Below are 25,952 nucleotides of genomic sequence, written 5' to 3' on the forward strand. Positions count from 1 at the left end.
TGCAGTGAACACAGACTGCGATCCTCCATCCTCTCCCAAATATGCCAGAGCTGAGTCTCTATTTTTAAAAATACATTTAAAAAAATCTTAAAAACAAACAAACTGGGCCACAACCTGGGAGATGGAATAGGTGGAGAATGTGAGACATGAAATCCTGAGTTCAGTCACTGATATCTTCTCCTCTCATCACCTCTCTAAAAAAACAAACAAGTTAAAAAAAAAAAAAAGATGGGCTTTGGTGCCCCACAGGTTTGGTGTGAGAATATATAGATAATCAGGCTGAGAAGTTAGGAAATCGGGAACAGCATCGTATTTTCAGCTCTTAGTGCTTAAAACTTGATGATTCCTTTTTAGTGGGCTTGAGTTAGAAAGGGACTCTCATTACAGAACCCAGACACACCACCTTAGCGTCATAACATGAGGCCATCTGGTGCTTGGCTAGAGAGGTTAAGTGACAGCCTCGGACTAGGATGTGGATCCTGATGGAGCACTTGCGAAAGAATGGAGAATTGTTAAACTTCCTCTTTAGTTTTTCTTCACTTTCTTTGACAGGGAAGTGATTTTTCTCATTTAAAATTAATTCATCGTCAACTTTCATTTTCATCCTTTGCCCATTTAATTTTGCTTTATTCAAATGTTGTCTACTTTTAAAGTTTGAAATTAGCTGATCAGTTCTCTAGTTAAAAAACAAACAATTAGTGAGTATACTAATTACTAATCTAAAAAACTCTTTAGATAGTTGTACTATTCTTTATATTGAGTTCCAAATCTATTAAGTTATTTATTCTTTCTACCAGAGCACTGCTCAGCTCTGGTTTATGGTGGTGTGGGTGATTGAACCTGGGACTTTGGAGCCTCAGGCATGAGAGCCTCTTCGCATAACCATCATGCTATCTACCCCCTGCTCGATCCAGTATCTTTAGAAGACTATACTCACTTGCTCTCATCTCAATTCTACTTAAAAATTTTTTTTATTATCTTTATTTATTGGATAGAGACAGCCAGAAATCAAGAGGGAAGGGGATGATAGAGAGGGAGAGAGAGACAGAGAGACACCTGCAGCCCTGCTTCACCACTCATGAAGCTTTCCCCCTGCAGGTGGGGACCAGGGGCTTGAACCCAGGTCCTTGTGCATTGTAATACGTGTGCTCAACCAGGTATGCCACCACCCGGCCCCCCTCATCTCAATTCTAAATGTACTGTTCTTAGGGTTTTATTTTGTTTGAGTTTTTCTTTGATAGTGACTGTACAAAATCCATGCACAGCATAGGCCTCTAGAAGTCTCTGAGGGCATAGTTCTTTCTAGTCTCTAGAATTTAGTGCAAGAGTAAGGGCATACAGATAGATTATTCTTTCTAGAACACTAGTCATGAATCTTATTCTTACTTTCAGGGCAGTTAAGAGATGGATCCTGTGGTCCAGGAGGTGGTGCAGTGCACAAGTACCTGAGTGATGTCTGGTTCTTTTTCTCTCTCTTCCTATCTTTCTCTGCCAGAACTGTTTGTAGTATTTTCTTATTGCAAAATAAAGCATTCCCAGCGTGGGCAGCCATGTCTTCTATCTAGCAGATATACTTGGACCGGACATTTCATATAAGTAACATCATGTAATGTGATTCTTTTTGTGTCTGATTTCTTTTCCATAGCATTAAGTTTTCAAGGGCCACCGTGTTACAGAATGTATAAATAGTTCTTTATTGTTGAGTGATGCTTAGTTGTGTGGCTGTCGCGTGTTTGTGTAGTCATTCACTGGTTGAAGGACATTTGGATTATTTCCAGTTTGAGGATGTTCTGAATACTGTACTTCCCCCAGCCCCCAAAGTGCAGCCAGTGCACAGATTCAGTGCACAGGTTCTCTGGGATAAGGACACACATGAGTGATCTTGACTTTGTGTCATTACACACTTACTGTTCTTAGTGTGTCTTTTATCACTATTATTGTTTGAGTTGCAGAGTAGCCAAGCGACCTTATCCACTGTCTGTTTCCTTATCTGTCTAATTGGACTATTTATAGGTGTGGAATGTGGCCGTAGGTGTTAGAGTGAATGTTCAGTAAGATAACAGAGATTGTGTGCTAGGTAACAACCTACCCCACCCCATTGATCTCTGGGGGAAGTGGATGCAGTAGAGAAAGAATTGCTTTCACTTTTATTTTTTTAAGGGGGGGTTATTTAGACTTGGTGTGCATGCAGAGGAGCTAGAGCTAGTAAAATCAAGTGTCTACAGGCTTTGGGAAGTGGGCTAATTAGAAAAGCATTTTGGAAAATTAGAGCCTCTCGGCCGTGGAGTGAAGGGGAGGGGGCTGGTCTGCAAGCCCTGCTAGCTCGATGCAGGTTGCCAGGGAGGCGAATGGGAGGCTAGCTTAACAGCATCGCGGAGGATTTTGGAAGTGTGTGTGGAGAACTTGAATTTCTGTTTAATCCCTTGGATAGCTGTGACTATTTGGTGCTTGATTTCACATTTATGAGATAGCTGGATGAGGGAGGTTGCAGACTGAGTGGTCTACTACTACTTTTTTGTCTGGCTTCCTCAGTCTGTAGGATGATTTATTAAGTTTACTGTTGAGACTGTGAAGATTGGGCCCCACTGGCCTCCATTCCCTTATGGTACCCAGAGCTTTTAAGAACTATCCAAGCTCCCTTGAGACCCTGCTTCCCCCACACAGCTAACCTCATTTGCAATGATTAGTCTAGTCTCACGTGCTATTTAAAGTTAAGTCATTTAGTAAATTTAAAAAATCTGTTTCTCATTCACTCCAGACATTTTTATTTATTTATTTTCCCTTTTGTTGCCCTTTTTTTATTATTGTTGTAGTTATTGTTGTTGTTTTTGATGTCGTTGTTGGATAGGACAGAGAAATGGAGAGAGGAGGGGAAGACAGGGAGAGAGAAAAACTGCCACCAGCCTCCTTGATGTCAGCTACTTCTGCTTTATCAGCCTCTTGGGACTCCCCCAAAGCTGCCCCTGAGGCCACTCCAGAAGCAGGTTTGAAGGTGGGGAGCCCCTGATGTCTTTCTTGGCTGAGTCTTCAGAACTCCTAGGTGACTACTGCCCAGGGCCCATTTGGGTGAACAGTTCTCCCTTCCCATGTGTGACTACAGTGTCACTGATTTCATCGCGTTCTTTTTGGTATCGGTGAAGTGTTCTTATTCTTGGACTTGAAAGTGTAGTGTAGAGTGCTAATTAATTTCCTCCTTGTTTAGACTTTTAAAATAACTACAAATTGCACAGAAGTCAGCAGAGTGTAGCTGCAGAGGGCACTTAGTGGGTTAGGTTGCCAGTTATGGGAATGAAGTGGACCGTGTGTTTCAGAATTTAAGGAAATAAGCACTGCGCATGTTGAAGTGAAGGTCATAACAGTATTGTTCCAAATAGTGAGAACTGCTGACCAAGCCCAGAAGACAGTCTTAGTAATTATGATGCCAAGACCACAGATAGCAGCTACTGTAAAGGAGAAAAAAGAGCTTGAGCCACTGCATTGGGAAAACTTCCGTGGCACATGGATGAGGAGGACTGTGCACATAACTGACTATTTAATTGCTACTCACGGCAAGAAATAGAACATTGGCCATGAGCTGTAGCTACCAGATCAGCTTGTGTATGATGTGGCTGGCAGCTGGTGTAGTGAGTACAACATTGGCCTCCTCAAGCACTTGGTCCAAAATTTGACCCTCTGCATCACAAGTGCCAAACTGATGCTCTTCCTTCCTTTCTCTCTGTCCACTGATGAATAAATCAGTCTTCAAAAAAGCCTGTGTGTGGTGGTGGGAATTGTGTGATGTTGTACCCCTCTTATCCTATGTTTTCGTCAACGTTTCCTTTTTATAAGTAAAAAATTAAATAAAAAAAAGCCTTTGGGGGGAAATTAATATGTATCACGCCTGTGTTTGTGTGTGTGTCTTGAGGGATCATCACCCTGTCACAGTGTTCATGGGAGTTCTCTTTGGGAGAGTGGATTGTACTCTTTGGATTTGTGCTTACTCTGAGAATAGCCGACTCTCAAAACTTACTGTAATTCTTTCTGGGGAGCCTCTGCTGGCCCAGTTCTGGTCACTGTCCTTCCCTGGATCACTAGTCACCCACTACCTATTACCCATACTAGTAGAGTGATCTGGTGACACAGCCAGCTTGTATGTGTCCAGCCCTTACCATTTGTCAAGCACTGTTCTACTTCACACAGAGAGACCAGCTGATGAGATTTCTGTAACTATCTCCTTATTTGCTCATTGAGGCATTGAGAAAATTGACAAATAGTGAAAGCAGTCTTCAAGACAACTGCTTTACTCATTTTCCCTCTTCTTAAGTAGGGAATTGGAAACAGAAGCTCCTGCCTGTGAGGATAAGCATACACTCCTTTCTTGACACAGGGGCTATGACTAAGGATGAAACAGACAAGTATAAACGAAGCCCTGTGCTTCTTTCCCAGGCTGTGAGGGTGCCTAGGATTGGACTCTTGTCATCTCCTGTCCTATTTTTCTGGATTTCAGCTGTTACCTACTAACCTACTTTTCTTAGGAAGTTTCTGGGCTCCTGAGTCTTATCTGGGCAAGACTTTATAAAACTTTGCATTTTCAGCTTTTAATCTAATATTCATTATCATTATCTGTATGTTCTAGAATTCTGTCCAGGTTATCTCACTACATCAAATTGTATTTCCCCGGGCTTGTCTTGGTGGGGACTGTTCCTAACTTGTTTTGATAACAGGTTTTGATTTGTCTTAGGGAGTATTGTTAGAAATTTTGAAGCATGTTTCTCTGTTGGAATATGTGCGTGGCATATGTGTCATGGTTAGACTGGGCTTACGGGTTTTGATGATGACCAAAGATGTACCCTTTCAATCCCACCTCACCCAGCAGACACACTATCAGTATGATTTATGACTTTGATCTTCTGACTGACACGCTGGCATATGCAGTACTGGGAATGGAACTCGGGACCCCACTCTCACAGGTCTTCTGCGTTACCATTGAGCCCCCGCCTCCTCCACTACAGTCATGATTCTAACATGTGTTACACTATCAGGAATCTTTGAAAAAATCTGTTCAATAGCTTGGGAGGTGGCTCAGTGTGCAAAACACAGGAATTTGATGTGTAAGACTGTAGGTTTGATCTCTGGCACCCATATCCATATATATACACAATACTCTCACCTCTTAATTTCTCGCCTTCATGAAATGAGCCAAAGGGGAAAAAAAAAAAAGAAAAATCTGTCAACAAAATTTTTTTTATAAATTAATTTTTTTTTCATTTCTATGTTTATGTAACGAAGTGGTGTATTGTACTGCTTATTATTGGATAAACTTTGATTCCTTGGATTTTAAGCAGTGGTGTCAAAATTGAATAGAAAAAATAGTTTTTGCCTTAGTAGCTGCAGAGCACAGGACTGGGAGCAATTGCAATCACTTCCTTACTGCAGTTGTTTACACTGAACAAACACACCCAGGCCTATTCCAGTGACTTGCTTATTTATACTGCAAAAGTGCTCTTTAAGCTTACTTCCGAGTACTCAGTTCATGGACCCAAAGTACTATATAAAGTACTTTGACAAAGTACTATAACGCCATCTACTGGATAATGGGGAAAATCTCAGAGAAATAAGTTATTAGGAAGCAAGATACTGTCATTAGCATTACAAACAGTGGAAAAGAGGTTTTTCATTTTTCCAAAAATTGCACCAAGGTAAAGCAAAGCTCTAGTTGATGCGAGTGTGTTGTTAAGGTGTTAGCAGTACTGCCCTCACTTAGCGCTCATTGGACAGTAACGCAACCCCAAGAAAAGGATGGTTGGCAAAAGATGGCTATGTGCTGCTAGGGAGAAGCACCAATAACTGGTGCAGTTGTGGTGACTAATCCCCAAGTCCCACCCTTACTGTTGGGTAGCTAGTGTAACTGTGTACAGGACCGGCCCAGAAGTTTACCACCAACTCTTTCTCTCCTGAAGCTTCTAAACGTGGTGGCAAAGAAGCCGCTTGTTTTTTACCCAGAAGGCCGTGCGCTCGGGAGAGAACTGATTTGCATACGCTCCTCCTGTCTAGGCGGGGCCTATGGCGAGGCCGCGGGAGCCAGCGGGAGCGGCCTGGCTCGCTCCTGTACAGGGGGCTGGCATTTGAGATAAGCTCGCCTTGAGTGGTCTTTTCTCTCTTTTCTCTGCATCGACTGTTTTTCTGTTAAAATCGCAAATAGCTCTAATCGTCCTAGCTGGCAGGCTGCACTCTCCGCCCTCCCAGACAGCCCCAAAGCTGAACCATGGGGTTGTCCCCGGAGTTTTACCCTGCTAAGGGCTCCTGGTGTTTCCCGTTGCAGGTGGCCCTGCTGGGCATGGACATCCTATCGGCGCTGGTCACCCGGTTGCAAGATCGGTTCAAGGCGCAGATCGGCACAGGTGAGCTGTGCACCTGTGTGGAGCAGCCGGCTCTGCTCTAGCCTCCCCAGACCACCACCCCCAGTCCTGTCCACACCCCCAACTCCAGGTACTCTGCTGGACTCTGCCTGCAGCTGCTGCCACTACCCCCATTCCAATAGGCAATACTAATGCTACTTATTTTAGTGCCAACTAAGCTGCAAACCTGACCACTCCCCTTGGAGAGGCATCTTTGACAGCGCCCATAGTTCCGATACAATTGCATTCTCCTTCCCACCCCACACCCCATGTATATTGCTGGTATTTTTTCACCCGTTGTACATATCATTACAGATGATATGCTCCTTTTATTTTAAAGGGAAGACATGCCAGCAATATGAAGTAAAAATAGCCATAAGCTTCAAAACTTCGGGCTGGTGGGCATCATCCTCTGCATCCTCGCTGTCCCCCCCCACGGAGCTGCTCTCTGTGCAAACATTTCCTTGCAGAATTTCACCACTTCAGTTGCATACATGTGCTTGTACTTTTGAGTTGACTTTCTGATCAGCTAAGGTCAGGGAACTCTTCCTATCATGGCGTTGATCGCCCATCTACAAATAAAAAAAACCCTTCTTTTGAGTAAAATTGATATATCTTCCCACACACCCCACTGCTCAGCTCTGGCTTATGTTGGTGCCAAGAATTGAACCTGTGGCCATGGTGCCCCAGGCATGAACCTCTGTTTTGTTACTATGTTAACTACTTCCCTGACCAAAGATATTTCTTGTCAAAGAAAATCTTGTAGGTGTTTGTTTATTAATGAAAGAGAAGGAGAGCTGAGCCATTGGGAAGGGTAGTTTTAGAATGACCAGAAATCATTAAGCCAGGTAATGGAAATAACAACTGTTGGTGACCACAGATGCTCCCTCCCCCACACAGATATTCTTTTTCTTTTCTTCTTTTAATTTTTAAATTATCTTTACTTATTTATTGGATAGAGCCAGCCAGAAATTGAAAGGGAAAGGGAATGTTGAATGTAAAACATCAATTCCCCAATAAAGAAATAAATTTTAAAAAAAGAAGGGAAAGGGAAGACAGAGAGAGAGAGAGAGATACACTTGTAGCACTGTTTCACCACTTGTGACATTTCCCCCCTGCAGGTGGGGACCAGGGGCTTGAACTCAGGTCCTTGCGCATTGTAACACATGCAGTCTACCAAGTGCACTACCCCCTTCCCCATATCTATTCTCCATTTTGTTTTCCCAGTGCTGCCAAGTTTGATAGACAGGTTGGGAGATGCTAAGGACTCTGTGAGGGAACAAGACCAGACCCTGCTGCTGAAGATCATGGATCAGGCTGCTACCCCTCAGGTAGGCTCTGGGAAGCTCTCCAGCGTGGGACTTGTTAGTAAGACTTGTCTGAAGTCGAGGTGCAGAGGAAGACTTATAGAGTGTAATCTGCAACACCTCCCACACCATGTGGGTTACTGAAATAAAGGCTAAAGAAGATGTTGTTGAATTAATTGTGGACTTAATCTGGTATTGGGTGGTTGGCCTAGTTCACTTAATTCATGAGTTTATTTACATAACTGGCCCCCACCCCACCCCCACCCCCACAAGGAAGCCGGGGGCTTCATACTGTGTGTGCTTAACCCAGTGCACCACCACCCAGCCCCCCAAGAACATTTTCAGCGTGCTCTTGAGGGAATGAAATGAGTTGTAATTTTTCAATTTTTGAATTTGTTAGTAGTATGTTGCCAGATTGTAAGATTATCGTGTATAGTTCTACACCTCCAAAGTTGTGTGTCCCTGTCCTCCTACCTCCCAGTGGTAACCACCATAATTCTCACAAGTCTCACAAACAGTTGCCGGGGCTCGGTGCCAGCACTATGAACGGTTCCTGGAGGTCAGTTTTTCCATTGGATAGGACAGAGAGGAATTGAGAGAGGAGGGAAAGAGAGAGGGAAGGAGAGAGAGTGAGACACCAGCAGACCTGCTTTACCACTTGTGAAGCTTTCCCCCTGCAGGTGGGGGCCAAGTTCATGTATACTTAGTCTCTGGATTCCACACAATGAGGAATCCATCTGGTAGTTGTCTTTCATCTCATTTCTTTGCTAAGCATCGTCACCTCCAGTGCCACTCATTTTGCCCCAAAGGACACAACATCATCTTTTTTCCCCTTCCCCCCCCCCCCCCCCATCGTCTTTCTTGATTGCAGAGTAGTGGAATGAAAATATGTATTTGGGGCTGGACTAGCCTAGCACCCATTAAGAGGTCCCTTTTCTTTTGACCTGCTGTGCAGTAAGGGAGTGAAGGGTCACGGGGCCTTGCAGAAGCCTCCTCTTCCTCTTGTTTGAACCCTATCTGAATCAACACATTGATGCTGTCCCCCCCAATGTACTTATTTTAAATATTTATTTATTAGTAAGACTAAGAAGGGGGGGTTGAGAAAGAAAACAAAACAGAACATTACTCTGGCACATGTGATGCTACGGATTGAACTCAGGAATTCATGCTTGTAAGTCCAGAACCCAAGCCACTCTGCCACTTCCCAGGTCACCATGTAGTTTTTGGAGAGGCAGAGACTAAAGCATAGCTCAGTTCTGGCTTATGAGGATGGTCTTGCCAGAGAGATTGAACCTGGGCCTCTGGCATGCAAATTCTGTGGCCTAACATGGAGCTGTCTCCTCTGCCCCACCCTGTCTTTTCACCTGTCCTTTTCTCCCTGCAGTACGTGTGGGATCGGATGCTAGGAGGCTTCAAGCACAAGAATTTCCGCACACGGGAAGGCACGTGTCTCTGCCTTGTTGCCACACTCAACGCGTAAGTCTGCTTGGCCTGAGGGCATCCTTGGCCCAGCTGTTTGACGTTCAGCTGCTTCTTTTTCATTCCTTATTTCTTTATTATATTATTATGGTTTTGTTCAGCGTTTTCTTTTGAAAAACCTACAGGGATTTGCAATGAAATGTTCCTGCCCGTCCCCCAGCCCACATTCCGATATCTTGGACATTTCTAGTTGAATGTCAATACTAGGAAAGGGACATTGATATTCTGCACAGAATTCTGTGGGCCTCTCCCCCCACCCCCCATTGTGTTTTAATTTGTGCTTTCCTAGTGACTATTTATATTAAACATTTTTTCTGTGTGCTGAGAGGCATTTAAATATTCATTTATTTATTGTTGCCAGGGCTTTCAGTGGGGCTGCACACCTGCATTCATACCACTATTTCCAACAGATTTTTTTTCCTTTTGAGGTAGAAGGTGACACACATACACACACACACACACACACACACACACACACACACACACACACACACACACACAACCCACAGCCCTGCTCCACTGCCTATGAAGCCTCCCTGCAGCCTGGTGTTCCCACATGGTGGCCCTGGACTTGGCCCTGGCCCTCCCAATGGCAAAGTGTATGCTCTATTGGCTGAAATACCTCCTGGCTGCCGGAGAGACATATGAAAACTGTGTTATTTATTTCATAGGAAATAGAGTTTCATACGTAAAAGAAAGAGACTGAGAGAGAAAGAACACCACTCTGGTGCATGTAACAGTGGGTCTGACAGCAGCCTCAGGCACGCAAGTCCTGCCCTCTGCCAGGTGGAGCAGCTTCTCTGGCTTCAGGAGAGACATTTTTTAAAAACAATTCTTTTTAAAAAAATATTTATTTATTTATTTATTTATTTATTCCCATTGCCCTTGTTGTTTTATTGTTGTAGTTATTATTGTTGTGGTTACTGATCTTGTCATTGTTGGATAGGAAAGAGAGAAATGGAGAGAGGAGAGGATGACAGAGGGAGAGAGAAAGACAGACACCTGCAGACCTGCTTCACTGCCTGTGAAGTGACTCCCCTGCAGGTGGGGAGCTGGGGGCTGGAACTGGGATCCTTACGCCAGTCCTTGTGCTTTGCACCACCTGCGCTTAACCTGCTGTGCTACCACCCGACTCCCAGGAGAGACATTTTTAACATTAGGAATTATAAATCACTTTCCTTTTAAAATTACAATTACTTTTTAATTAGACAGGACAGGAATTGAGAGGAGGAGGAGATGGAAGAAGAGAGCAATCAATTTCTAATTATGAAAATATTATCTTAGGACAGGAGTAGATAGTATAATGGCTATACAAACAGATTGTCATGCCTGAAGCTTTGAAGTCCCAGGTTCAGTCCCCTGCACCACTATAAACCAGAGCTGATCAGTGCTCTGGTAAAAAAAAAAAAAGAAAATATTATCTGTACATCTGGACAACCACTTCTGGTGTGTGTGTGTGTGTGTGTGTGTGTGTGTGTTTCATACCAAATAACTGCTCAGCTCTGGCTTATGGTGGTGCAGGAGATTGAACCTGGGACCTTGGGGCTTCAGGCATGAGAATCTGTTTGCATAACCCTTATGCTATTCCCCCACACCCAGTGTGTGCAGTGTGTGTGTGTGTGTGTGTTTGCCTGCCTTCAGGATTACTGCTGGGGCTCAGTGCCTGCATCATGAATCCACTGCTCCTGGAGGCCATTCCCCCCCCCCCCCCTTTGTTGCCCTTGTTGTGGTTATTATTGTTGTTGATGTCGTCCGTTGTTGGATGGGACAGAGAGAAATGGAGAGAGGAGGGGAAGACAGAAAGGGGGAGAGAAAGATAGACAACTGCAGACCTGCTTCACCGCCTGTGAAGCGACTCCCCTGCAGGTGGGGAGTCTTGGGCTTGAACTGGGATCCTTCCTCCTGTCCTTGCGCTTTGAGCCACTTGCACTTAACCTGCTGCGCTACCATCCTCCCCCCCTCCCCGCATTGTGTTTTTATTCTAGCTCAAAAGTTTTATTATCTTAAAAAAACGAACTTGGTTATATCCTTATGTCACTTTGTAACCTTTTCTATTTTGGTGTGATTGCCTTTTCTGTGCCATTTAATGTGGCTGTGTTATCTGAAGCTTAAGAAAGTTTTTTTTTTGAATTTGATCACAGTAGTTCTATACTTCTGAGGAAGTCACAACTAAGAATCTAAGGAAGTTGTCAGGTTACTAAAGGCAGCACCTACAGTGGTGAGCAGTCTAAATACCTTGAGCATCCTTTAATGGGGTAATGTTCTTTGGGTTCCTCTGCAGCTGTCAATCAGTCTTTATCCAGTTACTAACTTAATGCCTGAAGCCGCAGAAAACTATGTACAGATGGAGAATCAATGAGAACCCCCAAGGGACTTGCATTTTAGTTGGGTGTGACAAATTAGGCAAAAAGGGACTCATTAGGTTGCAAAATAGTAATGATGTCAAGATAACTAACTATGAGGTGAATAATGTTACTGGGAGAAGAGGGGCTTTGGCTTGGCACTAAGGGTTACCTCTAACCCACGCCGAGTACCACAGAGAAGACATGCCAGTGAGGGGCAGTAAACTCCGTGTGGTGGCATGTTGCATTAGAGCCTGATGCTCAGCAGAGAGCGCCTTGGTGTGAGCTGGTGATAGGCCCTGCCTTGTGGAGGGAAGGAGGAGAGGAGGCTGGTGTCTTTCTGCTTTGCTCCCTAGTAATAACCGTCCCCGTCTGTTTTCAGCTCTGGAGCACATACTTTAACACTAAACAAGATCGTGCCACATATATGTAATTTACTTGGAGATCCCAACAGTCAGGTGAGTACGTCCTAGGGAAAAGAAACAACAATTAAAAAAATTTTTTTTCTTCTTCTAGACATTTACGTTGTATTGCTCTGTGTACTTGGTAGAAGGGTAGGACTTTGTCTCTTCGTTGAAGAGGTCCGATTGTTGTACGACAGCTGCATGTCAACAACACCTTTGGCGAGTGTGGTGACCACTCTTGTCTCATTCTGTCCTCAGCCTGTAACATTGTATCATCTCCACCAACTTTTAGATAATGCCACTGTGCCATCCCCCTTCCCGTCATGAGGTCAGAGTGGGCAGTCACATGTTGAAGACCCTGTGGGCTGGGCTAGGGGAGACTGGAGAGGGCTTGAAGGAGTTCTTCCGAGGTCATGGGCATGTTCCATATTTTGTGTTGTGTGGTGTTCACACTAGTGTGTAACATTAGAAACCCCTTAGAGAACTATGCACACGATTTTAAGGTAAAGGTTATTGAAACCAAAACAAAAAAAAAAAGCAGCACACCATTCTCTGAGCGTGGGGGTGGGAGAGCCATTATTATTCTGGGAGCCGTCATCTGCCTACTTTATTTCACTCAGTGCCACTTCTTGCTACCTGGTTCAGTTCTGTTCGTCACTGACAGTCATTTCTGTCATGCTGCCTCACAGAAACAGAGAGAAAAAAAAAAAGCACTGCATGCAACAATGGGGTGAAAGCAGGGGCAGTAAGCTACAAAGGAAATATAGTAAATAGGCCTCTCATTTTAAGTCTTTTAAGAATTTAACTGAATAATGAGAGTGATGCAGTGGGGTAGGAAGGGAGGGAGGGAGGGAGAGGGGGGGAAGGGAGAGAGAAGTGCCCTGTTCAGCTGTGGCTTTGGTGTTGCTGGGGATTGAACTTGGGGTCTCAGAGCCTTGAACATGAAAGCCATTTTCCATAGTCACTGTGCTGTCTCCCTGGCCCACTTTGATATTTTGATCACTTAACTAACTGCACTCCAGAGGTGGTCTGGTCCTCCTTCCACTTTCATAGGGGGGAAAAATGCATCCTGGCTTTTCTGACAACCCACTGTTTCTATTTATTGAAGCATACTTTGTTTCAAATTAGTTAGAAAATAAAGCCCTTAAAAAGACTAAATTTCCAAATCAGTTTTGCCTTTTTCACCTACTAGACCTTGTTTCCATTAGGGGAAAAAAATCTTTTGTAGAAGCCTCCATTTGAGGTTATCACTGCTGCCACGTGGTTTTTAGTAGAGTATGTGTGACTAGCTGTCAGTATTATTCCTAATTCTCATGCTACTTCAGTGAGACAGTGGTGTGAATACTCACAGTGGACTTGAGGGGGGCAGGTGATTGGGGCTGGAATGCACTTGGTGCTGTGAACAACTGTCAGTAGTCCACAGCAGAAAGAAGTCATAGCCAAAGGCTTCTAGACTAGACTCTGTGATGACAATCCACGTATTCGCATTCACCTACGGAATATCCTGTATCATGTATCTCTGCATACACAGGGATACGCTTAGCCCACGTTTCCCAGAATCCTGCTCTCCAGGAAGTCACCATCTGATTCACTGTTGTCATCCAGTTTGCTATTCATGCCTCCCCCTGGGATATGTGTGTATGGCTATATTTTATGTGGTGCTGGGAGTGAAGTCAGGCTCTTGTGCATGTGTGATTGTGCTCACTGTCCTCCTTGGAGTAGTTTTAAAAAGCATTTTCTTAGGCAGAGAGCAAGCTAGAGAGGGAAAGAGACATAACTGTACCACTCCACCAGTGGTGGAGTCTCATTAGTACTATCCCTCGTGCTGCTGTGTGGTGTGGGGGACTGAGCCCTCTTTACATGTGGTAAGAGCTGTGCTTTGTTAGCAGACCCTTCTCTTGGCTCCTGCTCTTGCCTACATTTTAGCTTGTACAATCAACCTTTCATACTAGCGCCTGAACTTTGAGGGTCAGGAATATACTTCACTCCTGACTATAGTCCCACAGCTGTCTTCTGGAGGCTTTAGGAGGGAGTGGACACCCCACAGTGGTTTTCCCTTGGCTTTTTCCTTCTCAGATCTTGCCTGTGTTGTCACTGCACTTAGTGCCTGGCATTGTCAGCGTTCTGCTCTCATTCTCACCGAGCATTGGGTAGAGTTCCCTCCCAGCTCTGCAAGCTGTCTCAGAACTTGACTGAACTTGGTGTTAAGGTGGCTTCATCCTCTGTAGAGCTGATGCTGTTCTTTAAGTAGCACCTGAATGCCTCTGACTTAGAGCAGGGGGAGCCCGGGAGAAGTTTCTCAGACCTGCAGGTGTGTGGAGCAAGTGGCTTGATGGCACTGAGTCCTGTGGGAAACCCTGTCCCGAGTCACTAGACGAGTGGGGAGTCCTCTTACCCCAGAAAGAGGGTCCTGAGGTCAGGAGACAGGATTTGTGTGTAGTGGCCCGGTTACATCCCAGAGGCTCTTTGCTGACTGTCTTGGTCTTTGCCACTACAGCTGTCCCTAGTGCCCCAGCATAGGGCAGCTTGACCGCACACGTGCAGTGGGCCTGGTCAGTGACAATCTGGTGCTTCCTAGGTTCCATTTCTGTTTTCAGCTTCTCATTGAAAGATTGAGATTTCTTGGGGAATGTTATGCATGTACAAACTATTGTATTTATTGTTGAATGTAAAACATTAATTCCCCAATAAAGAAATAAATTAAAAAAAAAAAGAAAGATTGAGATTTCTGTTCACTCAGAAGGACATAGATGAAGACAAGAACAGTTTATTTTCTTCCCTGGCTCTATTATTTTGAAGTAAATGTCACTTATTTTGAAGCAGATGAGAGGCATCATTTTGTTCCATTATTTTTTGTTTTTTTGTTTTTAATTTACATGTTAATGAGAGTGAGGGAGAGAAGCAGAACATCAGTCTGTTTCCCAGCATCATTTTCGAGAGTAAGGAGAACTAAGGGGTGTGAACTGTAACACATAGCAGGATGGGGCACACATGTTATAATCTTAGGGATTTTGTCCACAGAGTTAAAGATGTTAGTTAGGCACATGCTTATCTAGTCAGATGCATCTAAGAGGTGGTATTTATAGCTGCATTGGTAAGTTGTGGTGAACTTGGGGTGCCGTGTAGCATTCTGTGTCCCAGCAGGAAGTGCTATGGAATGACTCAGAGCAGCTGTAAGATGTCTTCTTTTACGTCTAGGTTCGCGATGCAGCAATAAACAGCTTAGTGGAAATTTACAGACACGTAGGAGAACGTGTGAGGGCAGATCTCAGTAAAAAAGGATTGCCACAATCGCGGTGAGTTCAGATTTTTTTTCCCCCTTTCTTTCAAATACTCCCCCCTCACATCTTAGGTAGACTACTTATTTTGTTGTGATATTTGTATTAAAAAATGTGTGGTTAGAGAATTAGCGCTTAAAGATCAAGTTATATGGTCTGGATCATATATCAGAAATGCCCCCCTGCTCCCACTTTTCTTCCTCAAAAGTAAGACAGTTTCACCAAGGCATTTAGGTTTTATGCCACATTTAAAGTGTGTCAGAAGTGATTACTAGGGACCAGATGATGGTGCACCTGGTTGAGTGCACATTACCTACTGTGTGCCGCAACCCAAGCTCTTGGCCCCCACCTGCAGGGGGAAAGCTTCACAAGTGGTGAAGCAGGGCTGCAGGTGTCTCTCCCTCTGCCCCCTCTCCTTCTTCTCTTGATTTTTGTCTGTATACTATCAATAAAATAAATAAAATATTAAAAAATAAAAGTGGCTACTGTTGAAAATTCAACATTCTTTTGGTTCATATGGCTTTATAGCTTATAAGCACATAATTAATGTCTTATGTCATGGTTACTTATATTTGTTTGAATGAAACCTTTCCAGAATGTGTCTGGATAGAAGTATGTAAGTAATAACCAAATCTTTGAGATTGTTTTCTTTTTTCTTTTCCTTCCTTTCTTTCTTTCTTTTTTTTTTTTTTTTTGAGTCATGATAATGATTCACTATGACTTGGTATAGGAACAGCTCCACCTCACTTTTCTGTATTTGTAATCAAGGGGAGAAAAGGAAGAAAGGACTGAATGAAGTCACCCACCAGTCACTAGTTGTCTCCCGCGCGCCCCCCCCCCCCCCCCCCCCCCCAGCAGCAGGGCAGCAGGCAAGGTGCAGGCTCAGCTTACTTCTCGCCAGGAGAGAAGCCCTGTCTGTGTGGACTTTGGCCAGGCCAGGGTAGAGCGGCTGGTGCAGCGTTGAGGGCCAGGACAGTAAGCTGAGGAGGACCAGCAGCCTCCAGAGTGGACACATCTTGGGTTCTGGGAACTGGCTATCAGGAAGGGCCAGATAGTTGAGGGGCTGCTCAGGTAGATGAGCCTGTGGTTTTCTGTGGGTGCATGGAGACCAGAGAAGCCCTAGCATGCTGTGGGCAGGTGTCCCAACACCATTTTCTTTTCATTAATAGCGATTTTAAAATACAGAAGCCAGTGGAAGGGAATCAATGCTTTATCAAATCCAAGACAAATGTCTGTTTATCATATCCGCAGATGTCTCTGTAGTTAAAAGTAAAAACAAAAAGCAATGACTAGCCCAGGGGGTGGTACAGTAGATAAAGTGTTGGACTCTCAAGTGTGAGGTCCTGAGTTTGATACCCAGTGTCACATGTGTCAGAATGATGCTCTGGTTCTCTCTCTTTCATATCTGAATAAATGATTAAGTCTTTAAAAAATTTTGTTTGAAAAGGAGAACTAGCATAGTGATTGTGCAAAAGACTTTCATGCCTGAAGCTTGAAGTCCCATATTCAAGCCCCAATGTCACCATAAGCCAGAGATGATTAGTACTCTGATTAAAACAAACAAATAATTGGATGGATATCTGTAATTCTAACTATGATGGAGAAAGCTTACATCTAGTTGTTTGCCACACCCTATTAACAGCAAAAAAAAAAAAAAAAAAAACAGTGAAAATCCTGGTGCATTAGCTCGACTCACAGCTTCTCTGAATCTCTTCTTCTATCCATGAAAATAGCACAGGCCCAGGTCATGGAGTGACTTGAGAGCTCTCGTAGCTAGCAGTAATGACAGAGCTAAGACTGAAATTCTGTTCTTCTGCCGTGCCTTTAGTTTCCCCTGCCCTGTTCCACAAAGAGGTGCTAAGTGTCAGGCACTGAGATGGGAAGGAGTAGTGAAATAAATGGCTCATTGGGTGTGCTAGAGGTGTCTTTTACCCTAAAATAGGAGTCCCATAATCAGGCAAGTGGGGTTACTTTTTGATGAGAGTTGTACTTAGCCACCCCCCCCCCAATATATCCTGAACTGTGTACAAAATAATCAGAACTAAAACTGCCTTTTATTGGGAAGAGAGGCACATACAGTGGCCAAGTCATCAGGCTGTCCTCAGAGTTCTCATCACAAACTCCAGAGGTAAGGAGGGAATGGGATGGCCTATCCAAAGTGCTAAAAGCTGAGGATTGTCAGCCACGAATACTGTATCCTGCTAAATCACCCTTCAAGTACAAAAGAGAAGGAAAGAGTTTTTCAAGCATTCTGAAACTGAAGGAATTTGCAACTACTAGTCCTACCTAGCAAGAATTACTGAGAGGAGTCCCATATGAAAAGAACCAAAGGCATTCCAACTTTCAATGAGATGATCAGTGTTAGAATAGAACCAGGAACACAACAGGGAAGAACAGACATGAGAAAGGAGAGAGCAGAGTAGAGTGATCCAGTCCAGTGTGGTGAACCCAGGCTGCTGCATCATGAGAGGCTTTTGGATAGCCTCTGTGCTAGCTTCCCACTGCTAGAAATGGCCTCTTCAGGGCCTGCTCACTGAGTGAGTGCTTTATCTGAGAAGACACTTCATTGTATCTCTTTTTTTGATTTCTTTAAATCTTTATTTAGGGGCCAAGTGGTGGTGCATCTGGTTGATTGCAGTGGCATAATGCGCAAGGACCTCGGTTCAAGCCACCGACCCCCACCTGCAGGGGAAAAGCTTTGTGAATGGTGAAGAATGGTGAAGCAGTGTTGCAGGTCTCTGTCTCTTCTCTATCTCCCTCTCCTCTCTCGATTTCTGTGTCCAATAAGTAAATAAAGATAATAATTGGATAGAGACAACCAGAAATTGAAAGGGGGGAGATAGAGAGAGAGACAGAGAGATACCTGCAGCCCTGCTTCACCACTCACAATGCTTTCCCTCTGCAGATAGGGATAGGGGGCTTGAACCTGGGTCCTTGCACATGGTAATGTATGCTTAACCTGGTGCACCACTACCCGGCCCCCACTTCATTGTATCTCTAAGGAACAGACGATAACAAGGGAATGCCTTAATGATATCAGCTAGGTGACTTCAAAGTAGTGATAGATAGTATCCATTTGAGCACTTGTTTGCTTTGCCTGAACAGTCACCACACTTAATACCTATATTGTTAAGGGGAAAATTGAAAATTTTATTTATTTTGCCTCCAGGGTTATTGTTGGGGCTCAGTGCCACACTACAAATCCACTGTTCCTGGAGGCCATTTTTTTCCTCCAGAGAGAGAGAGAGACAGAGAGAGACAGAGAGACAGAGAGAGACCTATAGACCTGCTTCACTAATCATGAAGCCTCACCCCTGCAGGTGAGGAGCTTAGGGTTCGAATCTGAATCCTTGTGCAGGGCCTTGCACTTACTATGTGTGCTTAATTGGGTGCACCACTGCCTGACTTCTTTTATTTACTTATTATTGGATAGAGACAGAAATTGAAAGGGGGTCATAGGGAGGGAAAGAGACAGACACTTGCAGCCCTACTTCACTTGTGAAGCTTTCCCTCTGCAGGTGGGGACCAGGGGCTTGAACCTGTGTCCTTGGGCACTGTAATGTATGGGCTTAACTGGGTGTGCCACCACCTGGCCCTGAAACTTTAATTTTTAATTTGCCATATAGAGAGCGGGAGGGGTAGATAGCATAATGGTTATTCAAAGAGACTCTCATGCCTGAGGCTCCAAAGTCCCAAGTTCAATCCCCCACACCACCATAAACCAGAGCTGAGCACTGTTCTGGTAGAGAGAGAAAGAGATTGGGGCAGGGGTGCAGAGGGCACCCGGGACAAGAAGTAAATGACAAGTAATGCTCTGGGACATGCTCTTTTTTTGCCTCCAGACCTTGGTGCCTACACCATCAATCCACTGCTTTTGGAGGCTATTTTTTCCCTATTGTTGTCCTTGTTGTTTTATTGTTGTGTTTATTGTTGTTATTGATGTTGTTGCTGTTGGATAGGACAGAGGGAAATCAAGAGGGGGGGAAGAAAGACATCTGCAGACCTGCTTCACCACCCATGAAGTGACCCCCCCACAGGTGGGGAGTCGGGGCTTGAACCGGGATCTTTACGCCAGTCCTTGTGCTTTGCACCACTTGCGCTTAACCCGCTGCACTATTTCCTGACCCCCTCAATTTTATTTCTTTTTAAAGTAATTTACAGAGTTGAGTAGGTTTATAGATGCATTGGGAAGGCAGCCCTTTTGTCCTGCCATTCTCCATCTCTCAGACACAAACTTCTGACCTACTTTAAAGTAAATAAACAAATAAACACATAAATGTATTTAATTTATTTTGGGTAAAGATAAAGATGGGGGGGTGGATAGAGGGAGAGAAACACCTGCAGCCCTGCTTCATTCAGTCCTTGTGAGACTTCTCTCCTGATGGGGACCAGGGGCTTGAACCCAGCTCCTTGCACATTATATGTGTGTTCACCCTGGTGCTCCACCACTTGCTTGCTCCCTCTTGCCTGCTTCTGTATCAAACGCCATGAATGCACTGCCTTTCACTAGTTTCACTTCACTGTAAGAATTCTCTTTTATTTATTTTTTTGTGTTGTGATTTGAATTTTAATATTCCTCATAATGCAATTACTTATATAATACGATAATTTTCACACCTGCAGAATTCATTTAAGAAATATAATAAAATGTGCTACCTTTTTTTAAATTTATTTTTTATTTAAAAAAGGATAAATTAACAAAACTATAGGGTAGGAGGGGTACAACTCCACACAATTCCCACCACCTAATCTCCATATCCCATCCCCTCCCCTGATAGCTTTCCTATTCTCTGTCCCTCTGGGAGCATGGACCCAAGGTCGTTGTGGGTTACAGAAGGTGGAAAGTCTGGCTTCTGTAATTGCTTCCCCGCTGAACATGGACGTTGACTGGTCTGGTCCATACTCCCAGTCTGCCTCTCTCTTTCCCTAGTAGGGTGGGTCTCTGGGGAAGTAGAGCTCCAGGACACATTGGTGGGGTCTTCAGTCCAGCTCTTTTATTTTTTATTCTGTTATTGCCACCAGCATTAGTACTGGGGCTTGGTGCTGGCACTAGGAATCCCCTGCTCCCAGTGGTCATTCTCCCCAATCTCCACCCCTTGTCCTATTGTAATATGTTCATTTCCTGAGCTGTGCACTTGGCGGGACTTGCAATCTGGAATCACATGTCATCCCACCTGGACAGTGTTCCCTAAAATTATGGCTATTTCTGTTTATAGATATTTTATGGCCAGGGTCTGGTTGGTGGCACACTTGGTTGAGCATTCATATTACAGTGTGCAAGGACTCAGGTTCAATTCCCAGGTCCCCACATGCAGGGGAAAACTTTGTGAGTGGTGAAGCAAGGCTGCAGGTGTCTCTGTGTCTCTCTCCCTCTCAATCTCCCTCTCCCCTCTAGATTCCTGGTTGTCTCTATCCAATAAACCAATAAAGATAATTAAAAAATATTTTATGGCCACTTGGGCTAGTAAACTGCTTTTCATACTATTTGTTTTTCTCCTCCATGTTCTGTTTTCAACAGAATACCTCAAATTAATCATCTAGCCATTCTGTTGGTATTTGATTTTTTTTTTAATATTTACTTATTTTCCATTTTGTTGCCCTTGTTGTTTAACATTGTTTTGGTTATTGATGTCGTTGTTGTTGGATAGGACAGAGAGAAATGGAGAGAGGAGAGGAAGACAGAGAGGCAGAGAGAAAGAGAGACACCTGCAGACCTGCTTCACCACTTACGAAGCGACTCCCCTGCCGGTGGGGAGCCGAGGGCTTGAACTGGGATCCTTATGCCGGTCCTTGCGCTTTGCACCAGTGCGCTTAACCAGCTGCGCCACCGCCCGACTCCCGGTATTTGGTTTTTAAGGTATTTCCTGTCTTGTTCTAATTTCTCTCTCCTACCCCCCAATGCTTGTCAGAGGATTCTTAAAACATTTTCCTTTGTGGCTCTTAACTAGCCTGGCATTCCACAGTGTTGCTGCTGTCAAGAGATGGCTGTGCTGTGGCATCTTAGCTGATGTATTCTCAGAATCTCCTTCAGTGGCTCCAGAAAATTTGCTTTCTGGAGATTGGTGCCTCGTCTGATAAGCAGTATTAACAGTCTTATCAGAAGTAGTATTTCTGAGAGTCGGCAGTAGCGCAGTGGGGTTAAGCGCACCTGGCTCAAAGCGCAAGAACCTACGTATGAATCCCGGTTTGAGCCCCCAGCTCCCCACTTGCAGGGGAGTCACTTCACAGGCAGTGAAGCAGGTCTGCAGGTGTCTATCTTTCTCTCCCCCTCTCTGTCTTCCCTTCCTCTCTCAATTTCTCTCTGTCCTATTCAACAACAATGACAACAATAATAGTAACAACACCGATAAACAACAAGGGCAACAAAAGGGAAAAAATGGCCTCCAAGACCAGTGGATTCATAGTGCAGGCACTGAGCCCCAGCAATAACCCTGGAGGCAAAAAAAAAATAATATTTCCATTGCACTTCAGGTTTTTCTGCTTTTGTCCATCTCTGTGAGAACTTTGATGATGAGGGCAGATGCAGAAGATACCTCTGCATAATTATTCTGTGAACTTCAGCCTTGGTAATCTCTACTTTTCGTGGAGATGGACCCAGGGTGAAATCCTGTGAGTGAGACAAGTAAGATAAGGGTTTCTCCTCCGTTTGTCTTTGGTGTATGACTGTGATTTCATTGAGGGATGCCTGTTGAGAAAGCTGGTGGATTATCCCAGACTCAGGAGGAACAAGAAAGTGGCACCGTGGCCGTCTGAGGTAAAAATCAAAGCTTGTGTTCTAATATCTGACACTATTTTGGTTGTTCATTGTGGCCTTTCCCCCTCCTCCTCTTCTTTGTAGCACTGCTTCCTTCTCATTTTTGCTCCCTGAAATATTCACGTACCATAAACTCGACCCCTTTAAAATAAGTAATTGAGGGAGTCAGGCGGTAGCACAGCAGGTTAAGCGTAGATGGCGCAAATTACAAGGACCAGCATAAGATCCCTGTTTGAGCCCCCGGCTCCCTACCTGCAGGGGAGTCACTACACAAGTGGTGATGCAGGTCTGTAGGTGTCTCTCTTTCTCTCCTTCTCTCTCCATTTCTCTGTCCTATCCAACAATGACTACAACAATAAAAAAAAAAGCAACAAACAGGAATAGATAAATATTAAAATAAGTAATTGAATGATTCTTATTTAGTCAGAAAATTGTATGGTCTGTACTCCTTCTAGTTTTAGAATAGTTTTGTCACCCCACAAGAAGTAACTCCATAGTCACTCTCCTTACCTGTCTTTGTCCTAGTTCTTCCCACCCACCAATCTGTCTCTATGGATTTACTTAAATTGGTATTTCTCTCTCACCTCACCTCACCTCACCTCACCTCACCTCACCTCACCTCACCTCACCTCACCTCACCTCACCCTCTGGCTTACAGTGGTGCTGGGGATTGAACCTGGGGCTTTGGAGCCTCGGGCATGAAAAGACCTTTACCTAACCATTATGCTACCTCTCGAACCCTAATTGAGATATTTCTTAAAAAAATCACACCAAATGTGATTATTGCAGAGCCCTTATGCAGACTCTCGGGGTTAGTGAGAGATGAGACTGTGCTTTCTTGAGATTTCCCTTGATAGTTATGTCTACTGCCTTACATGTATACATAATCTCTCTTTCCAGATTCTCATGAATATGCCAGCTTTTCAGAGTTCCTTTTGCACATTTGATTCCCTAGTTTTTCCTCGTAAAGTTTCTTGTTGCAGCTGGCTTAGGCATCTGTCGTATGCAGTGGTTGCTGATGCTGTCAGTCACGGTCTCAGGGAGACGGTCCTTGCACTTGACATGTTCGGAGTCAGGTCAAGACTCTGTGGTGAGGGATGTGGCAGGGTATGCCTAGAGCTAAAGGAACGCAGAGCCTTGTTCAGCTCTTCCCTGTGACTGTGGAACTGTTGCTTGGGTTTCACTTACCACTACTGTGCAGCGGCTGGTTTCCACTTGGTGAGTTCGAGGTGGACACAGGGCCCAGCCAACGCAAGGAGAGCTTGCCGCTTTTGCCACGCTGCTGCAGTTGTTCTTGGAAAAGACTCCTCAGACATTTACTTCCTAGTCTTCTGGAAAAGCTGGTTTTGGTGTAGTCTACCCTTTTCAAGGGCATCTGTTCTGCCATTTTGTTTATCTATTTATTCCCTTTTATTGCCCTTGTTGTTTTATTGTTGAATTTTTTTTCTTTTTATTACCCCCATTTCAGAGTGTAGTTATTATTGCTATTGGTGTCATTGTTGTTGGATAGGACAGAGAAATGGAGAGAGCAGGAGAAGACAGAGGGGGAGAGAAAGACACCTGCAGACCTGCTTCACCGCCTGTGAAGCGACCCCCTTTAGGTGGGGAGCTGGGGGCTAGAAATGGGATCCTTAACATTGGTCCTTGTGCTTTGTGCCACCTACGCTTCACCTACTACACTACTGCCCGAATCCCCATGTTCTGCCATTTTGAAGGACTTTTCCTGCCCTCTGTCTTATTTTTAAAATTTTATTTATTTATTGGATAGAGATAGCCAGAAGTCAAGAGGACGGGGGAGACAGAGGGGAAAGAGACAGAGAGGCACCTGCAGTACTGCTTCACGGCTTGCAAAGCTTTCCCCTGCAGGTGAGGACTGGGGGCTCGAAGGGTCCTTGAGCATTGTAACGTGCTCTCAACTGGGTGAGCCACCTGGCCCTGCTGTCTCTTGCTTATATGGTTGTATGACCTTTTTCTCTAACTTTTTTGAAAATACTAATGATATATTTAAAACTTTGTAGTGTCTTTAAAAGTAGGGACCAGAGGGGTCTATGTGTGCTTATCCTGATCTCATGCTAGAAATGCTGTTCACATGCCATGTGATCAGAGCATATACCTAGGGCTTGGTGACTGAGACTCTAGTATATGCTCTATTGAAATTATTTTAAATTTATGTGACAGAATAGTCTAGTGGGAATAATTGGATCTAAATCTTAAAGTAAATAAACATTGATTCAATAAAAAAATTACCCAGACTATTAAATGGGGAAAGCAGAGTCTCTTCAACAAATGGTGTTGGAAACAATGGGTTGAAACATGCAGAAGAATAAAACTTAATCACTGTATTTCACCAAATACAAAAGTAAATTCCAAATGGATCAAGGACTTGGATGTTAGACCAGAAACTATGAGATACTTAGAGGAAAATATTGGCAGAACTCTTTTCCGCATAAATTTTAAAGACATCTTCAATGAAACGAATGCAATTACAAAGAAGTCTAAGGCAAGTATAAACCTATGGGACTACATCAAATTAAAAAGCTTCTTCACAGCAAAAGAAACCACTACCCAAACCAAGAGACCCCTCACAGAATGGGAGATCTTTACATGCCATACATCAGATTAGAGTTTAATAACCAACATATATAAAGAGCTTGCCAAACTCAACAACAAGACAACAAAGAACCCCATCAAAAAATGGGGGGAGGACTTGGACAGAATATTCACCACAGAAGAGCTCCAAAAGGCCCAGAAACACATGAAAAAATGCTCCAAGTCTCTGATTGTCAGAGAAATGCAAATCAAGACAACAATGAGATATCACTTCACTCCTGTGAGTGAAGTCATACATCAGAAAAGGTAACAGCAGCAAATGCTGGAGAGGGTGTGGGGTCAAAGGAACCCTCCTACACTGTGGGAATGTCAATTGGTCCAGCCTCTGTGGAGAACAGTCTGGAGAACTCTCAGAAGGCTAGAAATGGACCTACCCTATGACCCTACAATTCCTCTCCTGGGGATATATCCTAAGGAACTCAACACATCCATCCTAAAAGATCTGTGTACACATATGTTTTTGGCAGCACAATTTGTAATAGCCAAAACCTGGAAACAACCCAGGTGTCCAACAGCAGATGAGTGGCTGAGCAAGTTGTGGTCTATATACACAATGGAATACTACTCAGCTGTTAAAAATGATGACTTCACTGTTTTCAGCCGATCTTGGATGGACCTTGAAAAATTCATGTTAAGTGAAATTAGTCAGAAACAGAAGGATGAATATGGGATGATCTCACTCTCAGGCAGAAGTTGAAAAAACAAGATCAGAAAAGAAAACACAAGTAGAACCTGAAATGGAATTGGCATATCGCACCAAAGTAAAAGACTCTGGGGTGGGTGGGTGGGCAGAATACAGGTCCATGAAGGATGATAGAGGACCTAGTGGGGGTTGTATTGTTATATGGGAAACTGGGGAATGTTATGCATGTACAAACTATTGTATTTACTGTTGAATGTAAAACATTAATTCCCCAATAAAGAAATAAACATAAATTTTAAAAAATATAAAATTCGAATTTGGGAAAATAACATTATGTATTTGCTAGGCTAATTAAATACATGGTTCAAAGATTTAAAATTTAATAAGGAATTGGTTTTTTCAGAAGGTCAGCACTAGTTCAGTGTCTATGAACTCACAAAGCTCTCCGTGTTAAACTTATGCCACTTGATAGATCCCTCCTTGTAGTCACAGTTTGCGGACAGAAGGCATTCATCAGTTGTTCTATGTGCTGTTGGCTGTAAGCCAGGTCACTCATCTTTGGAATTGGTCACCCTGAGAAGGAGCCACTGTACTCATGTTACTGAGCTGGGAGGTAGCAGATGTAAAAGCTGAGGGAAAGGCAGGCAGACCCCCAGAGATTTTTTTTTTTTTTTTTTTTTTTTGCCAGAAGACTGCTCAGCTCTGGCTTCTAATGGCATGGTGGGGGTACTGAACCTGGAACCTGGGAACCTCAGGCT

General features: G+C 43.9%; 1 protein-coding gene and 1 non-coding gene across 12 annotated transcripts in view; one reads left to right on the top strand and one right to left on the bottom strand.

The window, feature by feature from the left end:
* CLASP1 (cytoplasmic linker associated protein 1) overlaps positions 1–25,952 on the top strand; it is a 248,558-nt gene that overhangs the window by 78,938 nt on the left and 143,668 nt on the right. For all 11 annotated transcript variants that reach the window (XM_060177959.1, XM_060177960.1, XM_060177962.1 and 8 more), the window contains exons 3-7: positions 6,302–6,380; positions 7,605–7,708; positions 9,069–9,160; positions 11,888–11,963; positions 15,108–15,205. In XM_060177959.1, the coding sequence (XP_060033942.1) occupies positions 6,302–6,380; positions 7,605–7,708; positions 9,069–9,160; positions 11,888–11,963; positions 15,108–15,205 (449 nt within the window). The remainder of the gene's footprint in view (positions 1–6,301; positions 6,381–7,604; positions 7,709–9,068; positions 9,161–11,887; positions 11,964–15,107; positions 15,206–25,952) is intronic.
* On the bottom strand, positions 5,658–5,783 carry LOC132534545 (U4atac minor spliceosomal RNA). The gene has a single exon (XR_009546241.1). It is a non-coding gene; the product is annotated as a U4atac minor spliceosomal RNA (small nuclear RNA).

Source organism: Erinaceus europaeus, chromosome 18, assembly GCF_950295315.1.
Source record: "Erinaceus europaeus chromosome 18, mEriEur2.1, whole genome shotgun sequence".
Classification (NCBI taxonomy): Eukaryota; Metazoa; Chordata; class Mammalia; order Eulipotyphla; family Erinaceidae; genus Erinaceus; species Erinaceus europaeus.